Consider the following 18,412-nt stretch of genomic DNA (forward strand, 5'->3'; position numbering starts at 1 on the left):
CGTAGGAGTGACAGGGGCGGGAGCCAATGGGGTGGCGGGGCGGGCTGGCGTGCGGCTGGGCGAGGCGGGGGATGCTGCGCACGGGGCGGGGTAGGCGGGGGGGTTGGCCGTGCCTTCGCCCTGCGCCCCGCTCACCGCTGCTCCCACCCCGGGGCAAGGTCCGCGGCGGGCGTGAGCCCCGCTGTGCGCACCCTCACGGCATGTCACTGCACTCCACGGGGCCTCCGAGCATCCGTGTGCATCCACCTCCCCATCACCCTCGCCTGTATGTCTCCCTGTCCCCCCCGCATGCCCCCGCCACCTCAGGCCACGGGGTCCCCATCCCCGCGGGGCAGGCTGTGAGGCTCCGTGTGCCCCTCCGCCCCAGCGGCGCTTCACGGCGCCCGGCGGGCGAGATGGGGAGGTGGGCAAGGCGCAGCGGGCAGCCCACCATCTTCAGCAAGATCATCGCCCGCAGCGTGCCTGCCACCATCCTAGAGGTAGCGGGGACGGCAGAGCGCGTGTCCCCACCGAGGGGGGGCAACACCCACGAGTGCGGGGCTCACCTTGCTCCCCCCCCCCGGCAGTGCCTGGTCTTCTGCGACGTAGTCCCCCAAGCCCCCATCCACTTCCTGGTGATCCCCAAGCGCCCCATCCCCCGGATCAGCCGCGTGGGTCCCCAGGACGCCGAGGTGAGTCCGGGGGGGTCCCTGGGACGTGGAGGGGGGGACATGCACAGTGCTGACCCTCCCACTCCCTCCTCCAGCTCCTGGGGCACTTGCTGGTTGGTGGCGGCGCGCACGGCGCAGGCGGAGGGGCTGGCCGACGGCTACCGCCTCGGTGAGTTGGTGTCCCCTCCGCCACCCTGCCGTGCTATGGGGCAGGACCCTCGCCGGTGGTCCCGGGGGAGCAGGGCCGTGGGGGGTGGCCCGGCGTGGGGCTGGCCTGACCTCTGTCCCTCTCCCAGCAGTGATCAACGATGGGAACCACAGCACCCAGTCCATCTACCACCTGCACCTCCACGTGCTGGGGGGGGCAGCAGCTGGGCTGGCCCCCCGGCTAAGCCCCCCCACCCGCCGCCCCCCAATAAAGCATCTCCTTGGCAGTGGCTTCGGTGGCTCCGTGTCAGGGTGGCCCGGGGGTGGGGACAGCCAGCCTGGGACAGCGGTGGCCTCGGGTATCACAGCAGCAGGGACACCCCAGCAGGACTCAGGGTGGGGACATGGGTGGGACTTGGTGCCCCCCTTCTCAGAGGGGGGGGTCCAGACTCCCCACATCCCAACCTGCCCACTCTGGAGATGCTTTGGAGCCCCCTACTTGGAGCACCCAGGCACCCACCTCTGGTGGTGGCAGGGCTGGTGCAACCCTGGCACAGGGGGGCTCCTTGCTGAGCCTGAGCTCGGGGACACGTCTTTCCTTCCTCTGAGCGCCTGGAGGGAGGAGCAGTCCCCGCTGGGGGCCCTGGCTGGCCGAGGCCAGAGGGGCCAGGCACAGCCCTGGCCAGGAAAAACAGGCCCACAGTGGCCCTGGCAGCGCACACCACAGAGCGCTGGACTAACAACCCTTGTGGCCAGAGCCCGCTGCGTGCTATCAAAGGGCCCTTCTGCCCAGCCTCCGCAGGGATAGAGGCCAGGGGCCGGCAAGGGCTGGCAGCAAGGGGAGCCGCTCCCCACTACAGGGTGAGCAGGGCCACCCTTCTGTCAGCACCCCAGCACACGCCTGTGGGGGACTGGCTTTTCCCAGCCAGGAACCAGGCCTGTCCTGCCACGTCACCCTGGGCCAGCCATGGGTCCCTGGGGCAGACAGGCATGCCCAAGGGCCAGGCTGAAATGGTGTGGGGGGAATCACTCGGGTCAAGTGATAGGGAGTGGTGTGTCCCTGGGCACCTCACGCCCAGCGCTGGGCACATCCCTCCTGCTGCCCCAGCAGGGCCGAGCTGTCCCTGCCTGGGCCCAGTACCTACCCGAGCACTTCCAGGGCCACCCCTGCCCCCCAGGCCAGGCCCCACAGGCTCTGTACCTGTGGGGCCTGGCCCAGGGCTCCTCCCCAGCCCCTGCTGGTGGCAGCTCCAAGGCATCAGGGCAGCCCAAGGCAGGGGAACACAGTCCCTCGGGGGTGGGGACGCCCTCAGGCCTGGAAGTCACCCCATCCTGGAGCCCGAGCCGGGCCCACACCAAGCCTAGCCACACTCCTTCACCCCTTCCTGCCCCAGGCCACACCCGTTTGCTCCTGTCCCCACCCTCTTTATCCTCTGCTCTAATCCTGTCCCTTGGCCCCGCCCCCTCCCCTTCAGGCTCCCCGCCAATGGGAGGGGCGCGCGCACGCAGCGCCACCAATGAGCTTGCGGCCGCAGGGCCGGTGTTTACCGTCTCCATGGGGATGGAGCAGTTTCACCCCGCGCAGGCGCCATGGAGCCTGGAGCGCTGCGGGGGCCGAGACCCCCTGAGGGTGGGGCCGGGCCGGGGACACCGGGGGGAGGGAAGGGCCTGGGGGGGGCATTAAGGGGTGTAAGGCCTTGGGGTGACCCCTGAGGGAGACATTTTGGGGGGCAGGGCCCGGGGGGGGTGGTTGGGGGCAGGGCCAGGGGGGCATTAAGAGGACAGGGGGCCATTAGAAGATAGGGGACCCAGCCTGGGAGGGGGTTGGGCCTGGGGAGGATGTGGGGGACAGAGCCCAGGCAGGGGCTGCTGGGGGGTGCAGAGCCCTAGGAGGGGGTACGGGGGGGCACTGGGGGGATGTTGCTGGGGGGGGGCAGAGGGGGAGGCTGGGGGCCATGGAGGGGGACTCCCCCCCCCCCCCCCCAGAGCAGAGACCTAGCAGCAGGCGCTGCTTTATGCCCCCCCCAAAGGAAGAGGAGTATCTTGTCCCCTGCCCCAGGGTGGGGGTTACACCACAGGGGACCCAGGGTCCCCAGCCTCAGGGCCCTGCCTGTGCTGGTGTGGGCTGGGGTCATGGCAGGTGAGTGGGGACTGAAGGGTGTGCCCCACTGTCTTGCCTCAGGGACTGTCCCCCTATCCGCAGGATGGCTCTGACAGGCCACGTGCCTCCCGTGTGCCCCAGGGAGAGGCCACCGTGCATGGTCAGGGTCCACAGCAATGTCCTCCTGCCTGAGATGCCCACAGAGAAGCCCCTGTGCCACAGAGAGACACTAGCGGCCATGACTGAGATGCCTCAGGAGATGCTGGTGGCCATGAACAAGATACCCTAGGAGATATCAGCTATGGGCAAGGTGCCCCAGGAGATGCTGTCAGCCATGGCCAAGGTGCCTGCTGAGGTCCTGTTGACTGTGCCCAGCGTGGTGCTGCCTGCTGAGGCTGGGAAGGAGCCCTGTGGGGTTGAGCTGCTGCTCTGCCCTGGAAAGCCAGGGACCTGCCCTGGTGAGGTGCCCCCCATCACAGCGCTAGCGCTGCCTGTCTCCCCGCAGAGGCCAGCAGAGCAGCCCAGCCCATTGGTGCCCCCAGGGAGCTGCTTGATCCACAACCGGCAGGAGGAGGTAACCACCAGCTGGGGGGCCATAAGGGCCCCTCAAAACCCGCCCCATTTGCATCCCACCTGCCAACCCCATGAAGCCCCCCGCTCCTGGGCAGCCCCCTCTCTTTAAATAGCTGCCCTTGGCCAAGCCAGAGCTCCCTGGACAACCTTGAGCCCGGCTGGATGGAAAGGGGATGAAATTCAATAGCGTGAAAGGCATGGGCAGGTATGTGGGGAGCAATGGCAAGGCTTTGGGTGGAGGGAGCTGGGTGTCACGGCCCGTCGCAGGGATGTGGGGATGCATGCTTGGGTGAGCTGGTCTGGGGGGGACGTGGGACCAAGCCGTGTCACGGCCCGGGGACACCCTGGTTTGTTTGAATGCTATAAGAACGCTTGCCCAGCCATAAGGGCAGGCTGGGCACCCAGTGCCCAGGGGGTCTGGGTGGCCATACGAGGCCAACTGACCCCTGGCAGGCAGGAGAGACTCAGCCCTGCCCAAGCCACAGGTGCCCCCACTCCAGCTTTCCCAGGGAGCCAGCTGGAAGGACTGTCACTCCTTTTTGCAGCTCGTGCCTCTGGGGCTGCTCTCAGGGCTTGTGCCAGGCACCCTGTTTCAGGGTGACGGGTATATGTTGGGGATGATGTAAAGCTTTGGCCCAGTACAGGACCCAGCTGTGGTGCACCCTGCTGCCAGGGTGCTGGGGGCCCACCTGGAGACCCGAGATGAGGGTGCTGCCGGCACGGCAGTGCAGGCAGGACCCTGTGCTGGGGCAGCGCTCTGGGTGGGCAAAGCTCGGGGGAAAAACAGGGTTGGCATGGCCTTGGGTATGGGGCAGTGCCCCCAACTTGGGGACACTCATCAGGAGGGGGTAGATTCACCCCCACCACCTCCTAACCCTGCCCAGAGCCCCATGGGACCATCAAAAGCCTAAAAGCCGGGAGCGGGCATGGGGCACCACAGGGTAGGCTCCTGCCCCCTTTCCACAGCCCCCACCATCCATCCCCAGAGAGCCACGAACCACCTGGACCCCATGCTGGGGCGGGAGCCAGGCAGCAAGGACTTTGCCTACTGGCACGGCCACCACAGATTGCTGGCCTGCCAGCTCCTCTCCCAGCCCACTAACACCACCACCATGAAGGATGCCTAACCGCCTGCTGCACAGGGCTCTGCTGTGGGGGTGAGGTGAGGCTGAGCCCCCCCTCCCAAGCTGTGTGCCCCCCAAAAAGGCAGCAAGGGGGGCTCGGCTGTGGGGCTGACGGTGCCTACCCCCCCCAGGGCAGCAGGAGGCCACGCTGGAGTCCATGCTCTACCAGAAATACAGGCAAGCCTGTGCTCCCGTGTGCCACCCACCCCTGGAGTGATGCCCCGGAGGGGGGGACCCTGCTGTGGCTGCCTGCCCAGGGCAGGGGGGGACCCCAGAGCTGAGTGGTGGGGGGGGCAGCTCGTGCCTCCTTGCTCTGCCGGCAGGAAGGAGATGTTGGAGGAGACCTGTCCCCTGCGGATGCCCATGGAGCCGGTCTCCACCACGCACTGGGACTACTGCGCCAGAGGCTGCCAGCCCATGCTGCTGCCTGCCACCCAAGTACAGCTCGCCCCAGCCTGGCGCTGCCAGAGCTTGCCTGCAGCAGGCAGGAGACAGCCCCCCCCCCCCCCCCCAGCTTGCAGCAGCCCCCAGGGAGCCTGCAAGGCTCTTGTGGCCCCCCCGGGCACACTGTCCCCCCCTGCCCATGGGTGTCACATCGCTTCCACCCGCAGCCCCACAGCTACTGGCTGGAGCAATCCTGCAACCTGCCCGTAAGCCCCCTGGCACCCTGCCTTGCCAGCACCTGGGGGACTCAGCTGCTGATGGGGACCTCTCCGCTTTCCTCCCCTCCAGGGTGTCACCAGCATCTGCGCTGGGGCCAGTCCCTTTCGGGGGAACGCAGCCTTCTCCACCCCCATGTGACTGTTCACTCAACTCCTGCTTAGATTTTGGCTAAACCAGCTCATGCTAAGGCCTGATGTATGCTGGGAGCAGCGCCATTAGGTCAAAGCAAGAGCACTACTAGGCAGGACAGGTGGCCAGAAAGGGCTAAAGGGCCATTATGCAGCTATTATCACCTGCAAATTGCTGTCTCCTGCAGCCATCATCTTTTGTCTGGCAGTTTCATCAGAATCCGCTAACTTATGGAAATGGTATAGACCAAACCTCCAAGCTGGAAGGTATAAAACATCAGCTTACCCAAAAAGCTTTTGAAGCGGATCCAACGGCAGCTGGACTGTTGAGGCTTTCATGCTTCCCGGTGTGATACAGGGGACGCCCGCACGGTGACGGAGGAGGAAGGATGAGCACTCTCACTCTTGGCTAGGTAACTAATTCTTTTTTTTTGCTCATAGGTGCACGATATTGAAAGTTATGGGTTATAAGTTATGAAATCTTATGACTTGAATGGTGAATAAGTGAATTCACATGATAGACTAGTCTGGGCAAAAGGGGATTGAGCCCCTGTTTGTCATGTTTGTTTATTGTATTTCTTAATGAGCTCATGAAATAAAGTTTAAATCACAGAGTACATTGTCCTGTAAATTTGAGAGATCTGAACGGACCTTGACACCCCCATCACTGAGTACCTGGAGCAGCTCCTGCCCTGTGCACACCAGAGCTGCTGGCTCTGGCCACACAAGCAATAAGGAGCAGGGGGGCACAGGTGGTCCCAGCATCCCCGTCACCCCAGGGCATCCTCAGGCTGGGCATTTAGAGGGGGAACCCCATGTCCCGGGCACCCCGAGCCCCATGGGGCCATGCAGTGCAGGTGTGGGGACACCCTTCAGCCCTTCTGCGAGTCACTGCTGCTCCAAAACGTGGGGGCAGCCCCACTGCTTCCCCATCTGCCCCTCAGGGCATGGCATGGTCCCAACCCTCCTTGGGCATGGAGGGAGAGTCCTGGCATGGCCCCATCAGGGGCCATGCCCTCTCCCAGCACCTGCAGTGAGTGACATGCAGCCCCCGTCCCTGTCCCCAGGCACAGGTGGGTTCCAGTAAGAGGCAGCAGTGGCATGGCCAGAGCATGAGCTCAGAGGAACACACCGCAGCCCTTGTGCCAAATCAAACCCCGCCGCGGTGGCTCTGCCTTCCCAGAACCGCCCCAAGCCCTCACCAGCTGACACTGTGCCGCAGCTGCCCTGTCCTGGCTCCCCGCGCCCGCCCAGACCCCTGCCCCACACCATGGCCAGACCCCCGGGGTACAATGCTTCCAGGATGCTCCGGGCAGCCGTTCCCAGCCCAGACTGAGCTCAATGTTGGGGTCTCCCCCAGCCCCCCACCCTGCTTGGTGCTCCGGGGCAGAGCAGAGCAGAGGTCAGGGGATGGAGGGGTTTGGGGAAGTTTGTATTATTTCAACAAAATAGTTTGCAGCGACTCCTGGGGGGGTGTATTTGCATGACCCCGTGGGGCTATATACAGGGGAGGGGGAGATTGGGGTGGGGGGGAGCCGTGGCATTGAAGCCTGCCCTGCTCTGGCTGAGGGGCCAGTCCCAGCAGGAGCCCCTGTTTCCCCCCCGGGAGGGGGTGATGTGGGCGCAACTTCTGCCAGGGGCCAGGTACCGAAAAGAGACCACAAAGTGCCCTGCGGGGCAGCCAGGCCCCGAGAGCGGCTCAGAGCCAGCTGAGCCACAGGGGAGAGGGCAGGGGGGGCAAAGAGCCCAGAGGGTGGGGAGATATGGGGTCCCCCAGGCTGGATCGGGGCTGGTTCCCCCCTCTGGTGGAGGCTGCGGAGGGAGGTGGGCTTTGCTGGTGCCGATGGAGGGGCCAGGGGGTGCCATAGCCACTGGCCCACCCAAGCCCTGCTGAAGCAGGGGGGCTGCGGTGGTGGTGGTGGTGGTCTGCAGTGGCAGGGGGCTCTGGTGCTTCCTGGGGGGGCCAGGTGCTGGGAAGCGTGGCGGCCCATTGAGGTTGGGGGCTCCGCCACCGGGCTCAAATGACTTTGGGGTCCTTCCTCTCACCCAGCAGCCAGTACGTCTGCATCTTCCCCTTGCCCTGGGGGGCAGAGGGGGGCGGTGAGACCCTCCCCAGCCCCCAGTGCTGCCCCTCAGGTGCCATCCCCAGCACCGAGGGGGACAGAGGGTCCCATCCCCGACCCATCCACCCAGTGCATGCCCTTGTGGCAGGAAGGGCTGGCACCCCGCCGGGGTCCCTGCACCCTCACCTTCATCTCCACATCCCCACGCAGCTCCGGCTCGAAGAAGCCAAGCTCATCCAGGACTTCCTTGGTGGTGGAGGAGACGTGGATCTTCAGGGCTGGGTGGCACAGAGGGGCAAAAGGGACATGGCTGGGTCTGGGAGTGAGGCACGATCTGCGGCACCGGATCCCGGCTGCCAGCCCCACGGCTCACCCTGGCCATTGGATTCCATGCGGGATGCGGTGTTCACCGTGTCCCCGAACAGGCAGTACCACGGCATCTTCAGACCCACAACTCCGGCGCACACAGGACCTGCAGGCACAGAGATGCCCGGGGCTGCTACAGGGCAGGCGAGCACCCCCCAGCCGCAGTGCCGGCCAGTGCAGGGGCTCACCAGTGTGTACGCCAATGCGCAGGCAGAGCTGGTTGTTGGGCCGGTGACAGATCTTGAAGGTTTTGATGGCCTTGAGCAGGGCCAGGGCCATGCGGATGATCTCGCGGGCATGCAGCTTCCCATTGTGCACCAGCAGCCCTGACACCACCATGTAGGCATCCCCAGTGGTCTCCACCTGCAGGGTCAGGGGGAGTGAGTACACCCCGGGCTCCCCACTACCCACCTCACTTCAGGGGGCTGTGCTTGCTCACCCCCCCCCCCACCTTGTAGACATCAAAGTTGTTGATGATGGCATCAAAGCAAGTGTAGAGATCATTCAGCAGTGTCACAACCTGGAAGGAGCAAAGGGGTATGTGGGACTGGGAGCGGGCACATCCCCCCAGCCCTGGGGACAGCACTGCCAGGGTATGAGCCCCCCCGAGCCCTGCTCTCACCTGCATGGGGGTGCTCTCCGCTGAGAGGGCAGTGAAGCCCACAATGTCACTGAAGTAGATGGTGACACTGTCGAAAGTCTCAGCTCGCACCGTCTCCCCACGCTTCAACTGCTCCGCCACGGAGCTGGCAAGGACAGGGGGAGACGGTGGTGGGCTCCCTTCCTCCCCAAACCCTGCACCCCTTGTTCCCCCTGCCCCCCCTTGCCCTACACCAGCACGGAGAGCTGGCAAGGGACCCCATGCTTGCACAGCGGCGGGTGCATGCTGACCCCTTGCCAACCCCCAGCCCCATACGCTCCCATCTCTCCCCCTCTCACTGGGGCAGGATCTGGTAGAGGAGGTTCTCTGCCTTGCGCTTCTCCTCCAGGTAGGCCTGCGTCCGCTCCTCCACCAGCTTCTCCAGGTTGTTGGCATACTGCTCCATGCGTGACAGCAGGTTGTCCAGGATGCTGGTGCTGCCCTCCCTGCTGGGGCGCAGGCAGCTGGCACTGCGGGCGGGTAGAGGTGCCCCCCAATCCCCCCATGGCTGTCCCCACTCCCACCCAGAGCCACCTTCCCTGCTTGCCAGCCACCCACTTGTTGAATCTACAGATGAAGATCTTGATCTGGCTGAAGTTGGGGCGCTCGGCCAGCTCCTGCGCCCAGCAGCGCTCCATCAGCACCGCCAGCTCCTCGCTGTGCACCCCAATGTCGATGGAGGGGCGGAAGAAGGGCTTCTGGCTGTTCCGCACCTTCTGCACAATCTCTGCCAGGGGATGGCTGACAGTGAACACTGGACCCCCCCCCGGCGGGGACAGGACCACCCCACGCCCCCCCAACCCACCTTTGGGGCTCAGGTCCATGCCCTCAATGTAGAAGGGGCCATTATGCAGGGCGACCTCCTGCATGATGATGCCAAAGCTGTAGATGTCAGCTTTCTGCATGCCTGGGATGGGCAGGCGCCCCTTCTGCAGCAGCTCCGGGGCCTTCCACAGCTTCTCTGGTGGGACACGGCCATGGGGTGGTGAGGCAGGGCCATCCCGTCCCCCCAGTCCCCATCAACGGGCACTCACTGGCATAGAGGGCATGTGTGTCCTCGCCATCGCAGGGCGAGCGGAAGCTGGCCAGCCCGTAGTCAGTGATCTTTAGCACGAAGCGGCTGTCCACCGCGCAGTTGGACGACTTGAGGCTGCCATGGTGGCCAATGATGCTGTTGTGCAGGAAGGCCATTCCCTGGGACCGATGGGACAGATGGACATGGTGAAGCTGGCACCCCCCCAGACACCCCCCCCTCCAGCCCCTCGCTTGGGTACCTTGATGATGTTGTTGATGAGGGAGTAGCGAAACATCCAGTCCAGGTTGATGCTCTCATTCTCTAGGACATCCTGGGGCAGCACATTGAGCGGGCCCCACCGACCGCCCAGGACAGCATTACTGGCACCAGCCTCACCAAGCACCCAGCCACGGGGCACTCTGCAGCACCCACCCCCTCCCCTCCACCGGCCTCTGATGCCTGTTTGGACAGCTCTGCCGTGAGTCTCGTGGGGCTTGGGTGGCCACCAGCATCTACAGCCCTGTCCTCAACACCCAGCCCAGCCAGGTCACCAGGAGTGTCTAAGTGTCACCCCCGGTGCCCCCCCCCACCTGCAGGCTGCCCCACGGGCAGTACTCGGTGATGATGCAGATGTTGGGGGGGTCGATGCACGCCCCGATGAAGCGGGTCAGGTGGTTGAACTGGATGTCCCGCATCTGGAGGTGGAAGCGGAGCCCAGATGGTGCTGAGGTCGGGGGGGGGGGGGGAATGTGCTGCTGCTCCCACCAGCCCCCCCTCACTGCCAGGACCGGCCCCTGAATCCCCAAGCAGGGTGCCCACCCTGGCCCAGACCCCAAACCTATGTGTTTCAGCTCAAAAAGCACCTGCCGTGTCAGCTCAATGCGCTTCTTGCTGATGTGCTTGATGGCCACCATGTTGCCCTGGGGTGCCAGGGAGGGAGAAGAGGTCAGTGCCTGCTGGGCATATTTGGGGAGGGAAGGAAGGTGCTGGCATCCTGCAGGGTGGGGGTGCAGCCAAGGGGGAGCACTCCAGCAGGGCTGGGGGGGTTTGGGGGGAGGGCTCAGCTCCCCACCTGCCACACTGACCTTGAAGTGGCCGGTGTTGGCAAAGATCTGGTACTTGCCATGGGTGGTCATCAGGGAGCCGTAGCTGGAGCCGCGCTGCAGGGAAGGAGGGGGTTAGGGATGGGGACCCTGGGGCAGGGGATGACAGGCACCAATGGAGGCGGGCAGGGACACCCAGGGGTGTACAGGGGATGGTGCAGGACAAGCTCTGAAGGGTCAGCACAAGCTCTGCACGCTCTGTAGGGAGGGTGAAGTCTATAGGATGAGGTATGGTGCGCTGCAGGGGATGGAGGGCTGCACAGGGGCAGGATGAGATGTGGCTCTGTAAGGGATGGAGGGCTGCATAGGGGACAGAGGGCTGCATAGAGGATGGATGAGGTCTGGTGCTCTGTAGAGGATTCAGGGCTGTGTAGGGGATGGATTAAATGTGGCTTTATAGGGGATGGAGAGCTATGTAGGGAGGGAGGGCTGTGTAGGGGATGGATGCAATGGGGCTGCAGCTCTGTAGGGGATAGAGGGCCGTGTAGGGGATTGACATGATGCAGCCCTGTAAGGGAGGAGTGTTGTGCAGGGAGGGAGGGTGGCACAGGGTCAGGAGGAGGGTGGTGCCCCAGGACTGGCAGCTCTCACCAGGGACAGGGTGAGCCTGCTGCCCGCTGCCTTGTGGTACTGCTTGGGGCTCCCAAATTGCAGCTCGTCCCAGTGGATCCTCCAGAGCATGCTGGCAAGCTCCTTCTCCAGCATCAGCTTCCTGGGGGGTGCATGGGGGTCAGGCCCCTGCAGGCCCCTGTCCTGCCCGCTCCCCCGCCAGGCTGAGGGGTGCCCGGTGCCCAGGCAGAGGCTCCCCCAGCCCCAACTGACCTGAAGATGAGGAAGCTGGAGATGCCGAACACGACGAAGGTGAGGCCAGTGCCCAAAGCTACAATGGCCAGCATGGAGAGGGGGGCTGCAGGCAGGAGGGGCTGTCAGCATGGCCTGGCTGGCCATGGGCACTGGGTTCCCATGCACCCGCAGGGAAGGGTGCTGGGGACCGAGGGACATGGGGACCCAGTACACCCACTTTTATCACAGGAGGGGTCATTCACATCGAAGACGCAGGGCGGGTTGTCCAAGGGGGGGGGCCCTTTCACCCAGGGGATGGGTCGGCCCAGCCAGTGAATCTGCTTCTCCACACCTGAGTAGTGTCCCACCACCTACGGCAGAGAGAGCTGAGCCCACGCACCCCACCAGCCCCCAGCCCCAGCTGCCAGCAGGATCCCGGTGCCAGCCCCCACCTCATACTGCCCACTCTTGGGGTCACCCATGGCCCATAGGTTGAAGTTGGTGTCCCGGTCATTGTTGTTGTCCATGCTCACCAGCCCCGTCACCCCTGCGGGAGAAGTGAGACGCAGGTGGGATGAGGACCACATCCCACTGCCACTGTAGCACCCCTGTCCCAGCTGCCCTTGTCCCACTGTTACCCTGGAACTTGCGGTCCCGCATCTTCTCGATGATGTGGGTGGCATTTTTCTTGGAGCCGCCCTCCCGCAGGGTCTCGTTCAGCACCATGGCGTACAGCAGCATCCCGTCATAGAAACACCCCGCCACCAGGTTCATCTGACGGGGGGTATCTCAGTGCACTCGCGGCCACGTGCATGGGGGCACCCACGGCCCCATAACCCCACACTGGGGCCGTGCACGCACCCTGCGGGGATGGCACTGCCTGTGGCTGTTCCCACCAGGGATGGACCCTCTGGCATTACCTGTGGCCATGTCCCACCCTCTGCACCCTGGTGAGGTGCCACAGCCCCATGGGGAGGGTCCCCACCACCTCATCATGCAGGGGGACTCGCTCACCAGGGAGTAGTTGAGCTGCACCCCAAATTTCTGCTTGGCTCGCAGGATGAGCTGGGTTTGGAAGTGCTGGTACTCGGGGTTTTGGGGCTCGTGGTAGGTGATCACCAGTACCATCTGCAACCGAGCACAGCACCTCAGTTCACACACTGGGGCCAGGCTGGGGAGGTCCCCGTCCCCAGGCAGGTGGGCGCAGCTCACCTGGAAAGCCTCGCGCAGCCCCAAGTCCTGGCCTGGGCTCCACTGCCAGGGCTTGAAGGGGTCACGGGCAGAGTCGCCCAGCAGGCTCTCCCTGAAGACGTCCAGGTAGAAGAAGACGTAGTCGCCGTTGGCAAGGTTCTCCTGCTGTGCCAGCTGCATGATCTGGTGCAGCATCTCCAGCGGCCCGCAGAGATACACCACTGCTGGTGAGATGCAGGGTGTCAGGGGGGCAATGCCATCCCACCCCGGGGCACCCCGGCCAGGCGCAGGGTGGGATGCTTTCCCTCGGGGCAATGGGGCAGAGCAATCCCGGGGGCATGCTCGGTGGCTGCAGGGAGCGGAGAATGGAGCAGACATGGGGCAGGGCTCGGCTCACCACCTTCTCATGCCATGTGCCTCACGGCCACAGAGCCTGCTTGGCCCCATCGCCCTCACTGGCCCTGACCCACTCTTGCCCCATCAGCCACCTTGGGCTGAAGGGGCCAAAAGGAGAACGCTCCAAAATATGGGGCAGACACCCCGTGTGTGCCCATGCACAGACCCCACACACCACTCTGGCACCCATGCACACCCTGCTCCAGCAAAAGCCACCCAGGGGATGCCTTCCCCGGCATCAGCTCCCTGGCTGCTCCCCACCAGCCCCAACCAGGGGACCTGGGGGCTGGGAGACGTGTCAGGGCCATGTGCCAGAGGCTCCTGGGGAACCAGGGCTGGGGAACAGGACAAACCCATGTTTGGGTTCGCGGCCGGCCAGCCGTGTGGCAGGAATGTGCAGGTTCCCGGATTCCAGTACCTTCAGCGGCCACTGGCGCTAATTGGAAACAGAGCATCTTGCTGGTGTGACCCACGTGGCAAGGGGGTGCCCAGGCCCCAGCCAGCTGCCCCGCATGCCCCCACCCACTGCTGGGGGCTCAGCCAGCTCCGATGGGATGCCCACCTGGGCACTGTGTGGGGGGCACGAGGGGCTTGCACGGGGCACTGTGGGCTGTGGGGACAGGCGCCCGAGAGTGTCCAAAACCCCCCCGAGCAGGGGCCCTCCTCACCCTTGTGGAGGATCCTGACATCGCCTCCCCCCAGAAAACCAGGGCCCCTGCTCCAGCCAGCCTGGCTGGGAACCGAGGATTGAGCAACAGAGGAGGCAGCAGCGGCGGGTGCTGGAGAAAAGTCACACTTGGGCGCTGGCCCTGGCACGCAGCCCTTCTGCATGAGACCCAGCACCTCAGCCGGATCCGGAGCACAGGGAGGGCTGGGAAAAGCAAGGAAGCCCAGCGCCCCAGGATGGGGTCCCTGCACCCTGGGATGGGGTCCCTGCTGCCAGCAGGCACCCGGCCATGCAGGCAGCAAGGCTGGCAGGGGGTCACCCGTGGGGACAGCAAGGCAGCCCATGGGTGGGAGAAGAAACCCAGTGCAGCCACCCTGGGCAAGGGAACCCCACAGCAACATGGGGAGCTGCTCCTGGGCACGGGGGAGAGGGAAATTGCGGCAGCTTGGGCTGTGCATGAGCAAAAGCCCATTTCAGGGTCAGAAATGGTTTCTCTCCGAGTGCTGCAATACCTCAAATAAACACTCTCTGCTTCCCCACTTCGCCGGTCCTGCACTCAGAAATGTGCCATCTCCCACTCCTCAAATCGCTCTGCCGGGACAGGCAGCCCAGCATCTCCCCAGCACATAGAGGCTGAGGGTCTCCCCGTGGGGATGCAGCGTGGGACCCTCCCCATCCCAGCGCAGGCACCAGGAAAAGGCCGCTGCCTTGCGCTGCCATGCAGCACCGCATGGGCTGGGGAGCCACAACAGCTGGTGGCAGATGGTGGGACACCCTGGGCAGCCAGCCCCCGTGGTGGCAGCAGCAAAACCCCACCTGGTCAAAGGCCACTGAGCAGGGGGGGGACGGTGCCTCGATGGCTCCCCAGGGTCAGGTTGCAGGAGCTATGCAGAAGGGAAGGGTCAATGCTCAGGGCTCTCCATGATGCTGGCAGCTGCCTCCAGCTGGCAGCCTCCTGCCTGGCCAGCAGCACCCCTGCCTGCTCACCCCCCCCCCCCCCGGGGGTCGGCGAATGGCCAAAAGCAGCCTCAGCATCACTGAGGACAAGGGAAATGGGGTCCTGTAAGGCTGAGGTGCACGCAGTCCCCAGGCATTTATTTAGGGGGTACCCGTGATGCAGGAAGCAGAGTGCATGGCCCCAGGGGATGGGCAGGACCCTGAGCATGCAGATGGGGTGTGGCAGGACACGACCAACCCCTGCATGATGGAAGAAAACCCTAAAGTGAGGGCGAATCCTGGTTTCAGGCAGCCCCACCAGTGCAGGGCACTGCAGCACAGAGACCCCCACCCCATCCAAGCGGCCGTCCCACACCCACAGAGATTGCGGGGATGAGGACCAAATGCACTCCTCTCCCGGCAGCAGCACCTGGCCATCTCCCCAGGCAGGGGACCTGGGCTTTGCAGGCAGACGCTCCGGTAATTCCCTCAACCACAGCTCTAATTATATCAGCGCTTTTGCAAGTGGCAGGAGAGATGTGGGCCCCTGCATGTCGCCCAGGCACCGGCAAGAGGGGCAACGGGAAGCACAAGGTGGCCATACACGGGACGGGGCGATGCACCCGCATCCCCCTGCACCCGCTCTTTAGAGCTGTGAATGTTGGGGATCGGCAGCTTCAGGGGCCCACAGCGCGGCAGGGAAGCGGCTTTCCCCAGGAAAGGTTCACCAAACTTCTGCCCATCACCTGGGAGAAGGAAGGTGATGCCAAGAGGGATGACAGGCGGTGTCATTGCAGGGTATGGACATGGACGCAGCTGTGACCGAAGCTCCTGCTTCCCTCTCCATGCCATGCCACACAGGGGTGGGCACCCCTGGGACAGCCTTGCAGGGTCCCCGCTCCCTGCCCCACACCCCTGGGTTAGGAAAGCATCTAACATCAGCATCGCAGCCCTGAGCACCCATCCCCATGGGGCCAAGCACCCAGCCCCACACCCTGCCCCCAGCTCTGGGCTGTGGCCAGAGGGCCCAGACTCTCCCGCATCCCGGCTCAGAGGGCCCCCAGGTCTCTGCCCACGCCCGGTCTCCTCCTCTGGCCCCCAGCAGCCATGACCCCCTGCCTGCACCAGGAGGGATCGATTCCCATCAGGGTGATTTACAGCACCAAGCTGGAAACGATGTGAATCGCTGATTTTAGCCTTTTTCCCTGCATGGTCCTTTGCCCCTGTCCCATGTGAAGCTCCACACCCCATGGCTGGTGACGATGCACACAGGGAGCCTCCATCCCAGCCCCTTGGCCAAGCAAATGAGAGAGGCAGCCACAAGCTGCTCAGCTCCTGCAGCCCGCCATAGGATGCCCAGCCCCATGGACCCAGCCCCACTGGCCTCAGTCCTGGGGGAATCCAGTCCAGCACCCCAAAGCGCCCCAGCCACGTGCCCCCAGCCTGGCCCCATGCAGCCTTGGCTATGTCTCCCACTGGCCCATCTGGCTCCACTCCTCCCAGCTCGATGTCCTTCTTAATGACACAGCATCTTAGGATCCATTAAGAAGCATCGCGGAGTGGCTGGCTCCAGGATCAATATATCCCGCTCATCAATAATGAAAGAGCATCAGGCTGCCCTTGCTCTCCAGCTGCCTCCGTAAGCCCCTCCATTTCCTCCCACTCCCAATATAGCCGCTCTCCCAGGGTGCTCGCAAGGCGACAAATTGACTTATTCCTCCATCAGCAGAGTGGGGCCATCGCCAGCCCTGTCCCTGGGGTGCAGTGGGGACCAGCACAGCCCGGGGCACCCAGGTGCCAGGCTGGGGGGGCTCTCCCTGAGCAGGGCACGGCCGCCTCAGTGTGCTGGCACCGGGCTGCTCCAGGCGTGTAACCGCAGCCGGCGCTACCCTTCAGGTGGCCACATTCACACCGTCACCCGCAGCCTCCAAAGTTGTGGCTGGGTCCAGCCTGCTCTTGGGGACACCCTGATCCCGCTAACGCAGAGGGCAGGGTGGCCCCGGTGCCTCTCACACCAATGCATCCCACCAGGGTGAGGGTCTGCCCCGGCTCTCCCCTGGCACAGGGTGACAGGGGGACCCCATGGCCCCCCGCCCTGCCCTGGACCCCCCTGCTGGTACTGTGGTGGCCCGGGGGTTCCAGGGACTGCCTTGTCCCCTGTGCACCCACCAACTGGGGGCCACCAGTGCAGGTCCCGCTGCTCCCCCAGCCCCACTGCAACCAAATGCGCCTACCCCTTGCTGCACCCTACGTACAACCCACTTTGCCCACCCCTCCCTATGCCCCACACGGGTCCCACTGTGCTCACCCCCTGCTGCACCCCACATAGGTCCCACTGTGTCCTCAGCCCCCCATTGTGCCCCACACGGGTCCCACTGTGTCCTCAGACCCTCGCTGTGCCCCACAAAGGTCCCACTGTGTTCTTGCCCCTTTGCTGTGCCCCACATGGGTCCCACTGCCCTCCTAGTCTCTTGCTTTGCCCCACACGGGTCTCACTGTGTCCCCGTCCCCTTGTTGTACCCCACACAGGTCCCACTGCCCCCCCAGCCCCTTGCTGTGCCCCAGACGGGTCCCACTGCGTCCCTGTCCCCTCGCTGTGCCCCAGATGGGTCCCACTGCGTCCCTGTCCCCTCGCTGTGCCCCAGATGGGTCCCACTGCATCCCTGTCCCCTCGCTGCACCCCACAGAGGATTTTGCTTCCTTCCCCTCCTCGAGCCCTGCGCGGTTCCCCCGCGGGGAGCACCCTCCGCTCCCCCCCCGGGCGCTCAGCCCTGTCCCGCGTGGGGTCCCCCCACACCCGTCCCCCCACGCCGCGCCGCCCCACGCACCGCGCCCGTTGGCCTTGATGAAGTGCACGGCGGTGTCGGGGCCGCCATCGTCGGGGGAGTAATGTGGTGGCATACGGTGAGGTTGCTGCCGTCCTGCAGCTCCTGGTAGACACCCTCGACGGTGAAGTAGTAGGGTCGGTCGTCGGTCTTGCGGTCCACGTAGAGGAGGACGGCGCGGGCGCTCCAGTTGAAGTGGGCGTGGAGGTGGGAGACGAAGGCACCCAGTTTAGGGGCCGAGGGTCCGGTACGCTCCGTCGTGCTGTAATGCTCCCGTTTAGGGCTGAAGCCGGCTGCCACCGCCCCGCCGGTGATGAGCGGCAGCCGCCAGTGCGAGGCGAAACGCCCCACGGAAGCGGCCGGGTAGACGCAGCCCGGCCCGAAAAGGACGTCGGGGTCGTGGTAGAGCTTCAGGTCCACGGCGTTGAGCGGTGCCACGTACTCGGAGCAAGCGCTCTCCAACTCCGAGCTCATGAACTCGATGTGCACCAAGAAGGGCCGCGGCAATAGCGGCGGCTCGCCCCGCTCCAGCGCTTCCAGCGCCAGGCTCAGCGCCGGCCCCACACGCGGCCAAGCCCACGCGTAGCTCACGTTGCGCTCCGGCAGTACCACCGCCACCGTCAGGTTGGCGACCGCCCCGTCGGGGGTCGCCGCCCGCCGCCTCCCTCCCGCCGGCACCAGCAGCGCCGCCGGCAGCAGCAACAGCAGCGGCAGCCGCGGAGCCATGGGCCGCGCTGCCACCGCCGCCCGCGGGTCCTGCGCCCGGCCGCGCCCCCGCCCCGCCGCCTGCGCCCTCCCACGGGCGGCACCGCCCCGGGCCGGCCAGCGCCCCCTGTCGCCGCTCCCCGCCCGGCTGGACGGCACGGGGATGGGCGGCACCCCGGGGCGGGGGGGGCGGTGTCTCCAGAGAGGGGGGCTGGGGAGGGGGCGCTTCGGGTCTGGCGGTGCCCGGTGCGGGTGGGAGGGGTGCTCTCCAGTGGGGGGATTTAGGGAAGAGGCACTCCAGGTCTGGCAGCACCCAGTTGGCGGGGATTGAGGAAG

At 65.2% G+C, this 18,412-nt stretch overlaps 2 protein-coding genes across 2 annotated transcripts; one reads left to right on the forward strand and one right to left on the reverse strand.

Moving 5' to 3' along the window:
- Positions 1 to 373: 373 nt before the first annotated feature.
- Positions 374 to 1,042, forward strand: LOC143171984 (adenosine 5'-monophosphoramidase HINT2-like). Its single transcript, XM_076361176.1, is given in 6 exon segments — positions 374 to 479; positions 567 to 671; positions 746 to 763; positions 765 to 819; positions 950 to 1,008; positions 1,010 to 1,042. Coding segments are annotated over 6 exon segments (354 nt in total). The 5' UTR covers positions 374 to 395.
- A 6,361-nt stretch (positions 1,043 to 7,403) lies between these two features.
- On the reverse strand, positions 7,404 to 18,097 carry LOC143171925 (atrial natriuretic peptide receptor 2-like). Its single transcript, XM_076361109.1, is given in 23 exon segments — positions 7,404 to 7,466; positions 7,636 to 7,727; positions 7,823 to 7,921; positions 8,004 to 8,178; positions 8,267 to 8,335; positions 8,438 to 8,561; positions 8,755 to 8,901; positions 9,014 to 9,182; positions 9,261 to 9,416; positions 9,490 to 9,649; positions 9,730 to 9,801; positions 10,061 to 10,165; positions 10,313 to 10,390; positions 10,556 to 10,630; positions 11,165 to 11,285; positions 11,396 to 11,480; positions 11,595 to 11,727; positions 11,809 to 11,903; positions 11,995 to 12,130; positions 12,371 to 12,484; positions 12,569 to 12,768; positions 17,375 to 17,437; positions 17,440 to 18,097. Coding segments are annotated over 23 exon segments (3,189 nt in total).
- Between the last annotated feature and the right edge of the window lie 315 nt (positions 18,098 to 18,412).

The sequence above is a fragment of the Aptenodytes patagonicus genome, chromosome W (assembly GCF_965638725.1).
Source record: "Aptenodytes patagonicus chromosome W, bAptPat1.pri.cur, whole genome shotgun sequence".
Taxonomy (NCBI): Eukaryota; Metazoa; Chordata; class Aves; order Sphenisciformes; family Spheniscidae; genus Aptenodytes; species Aptenodytes patagonicus.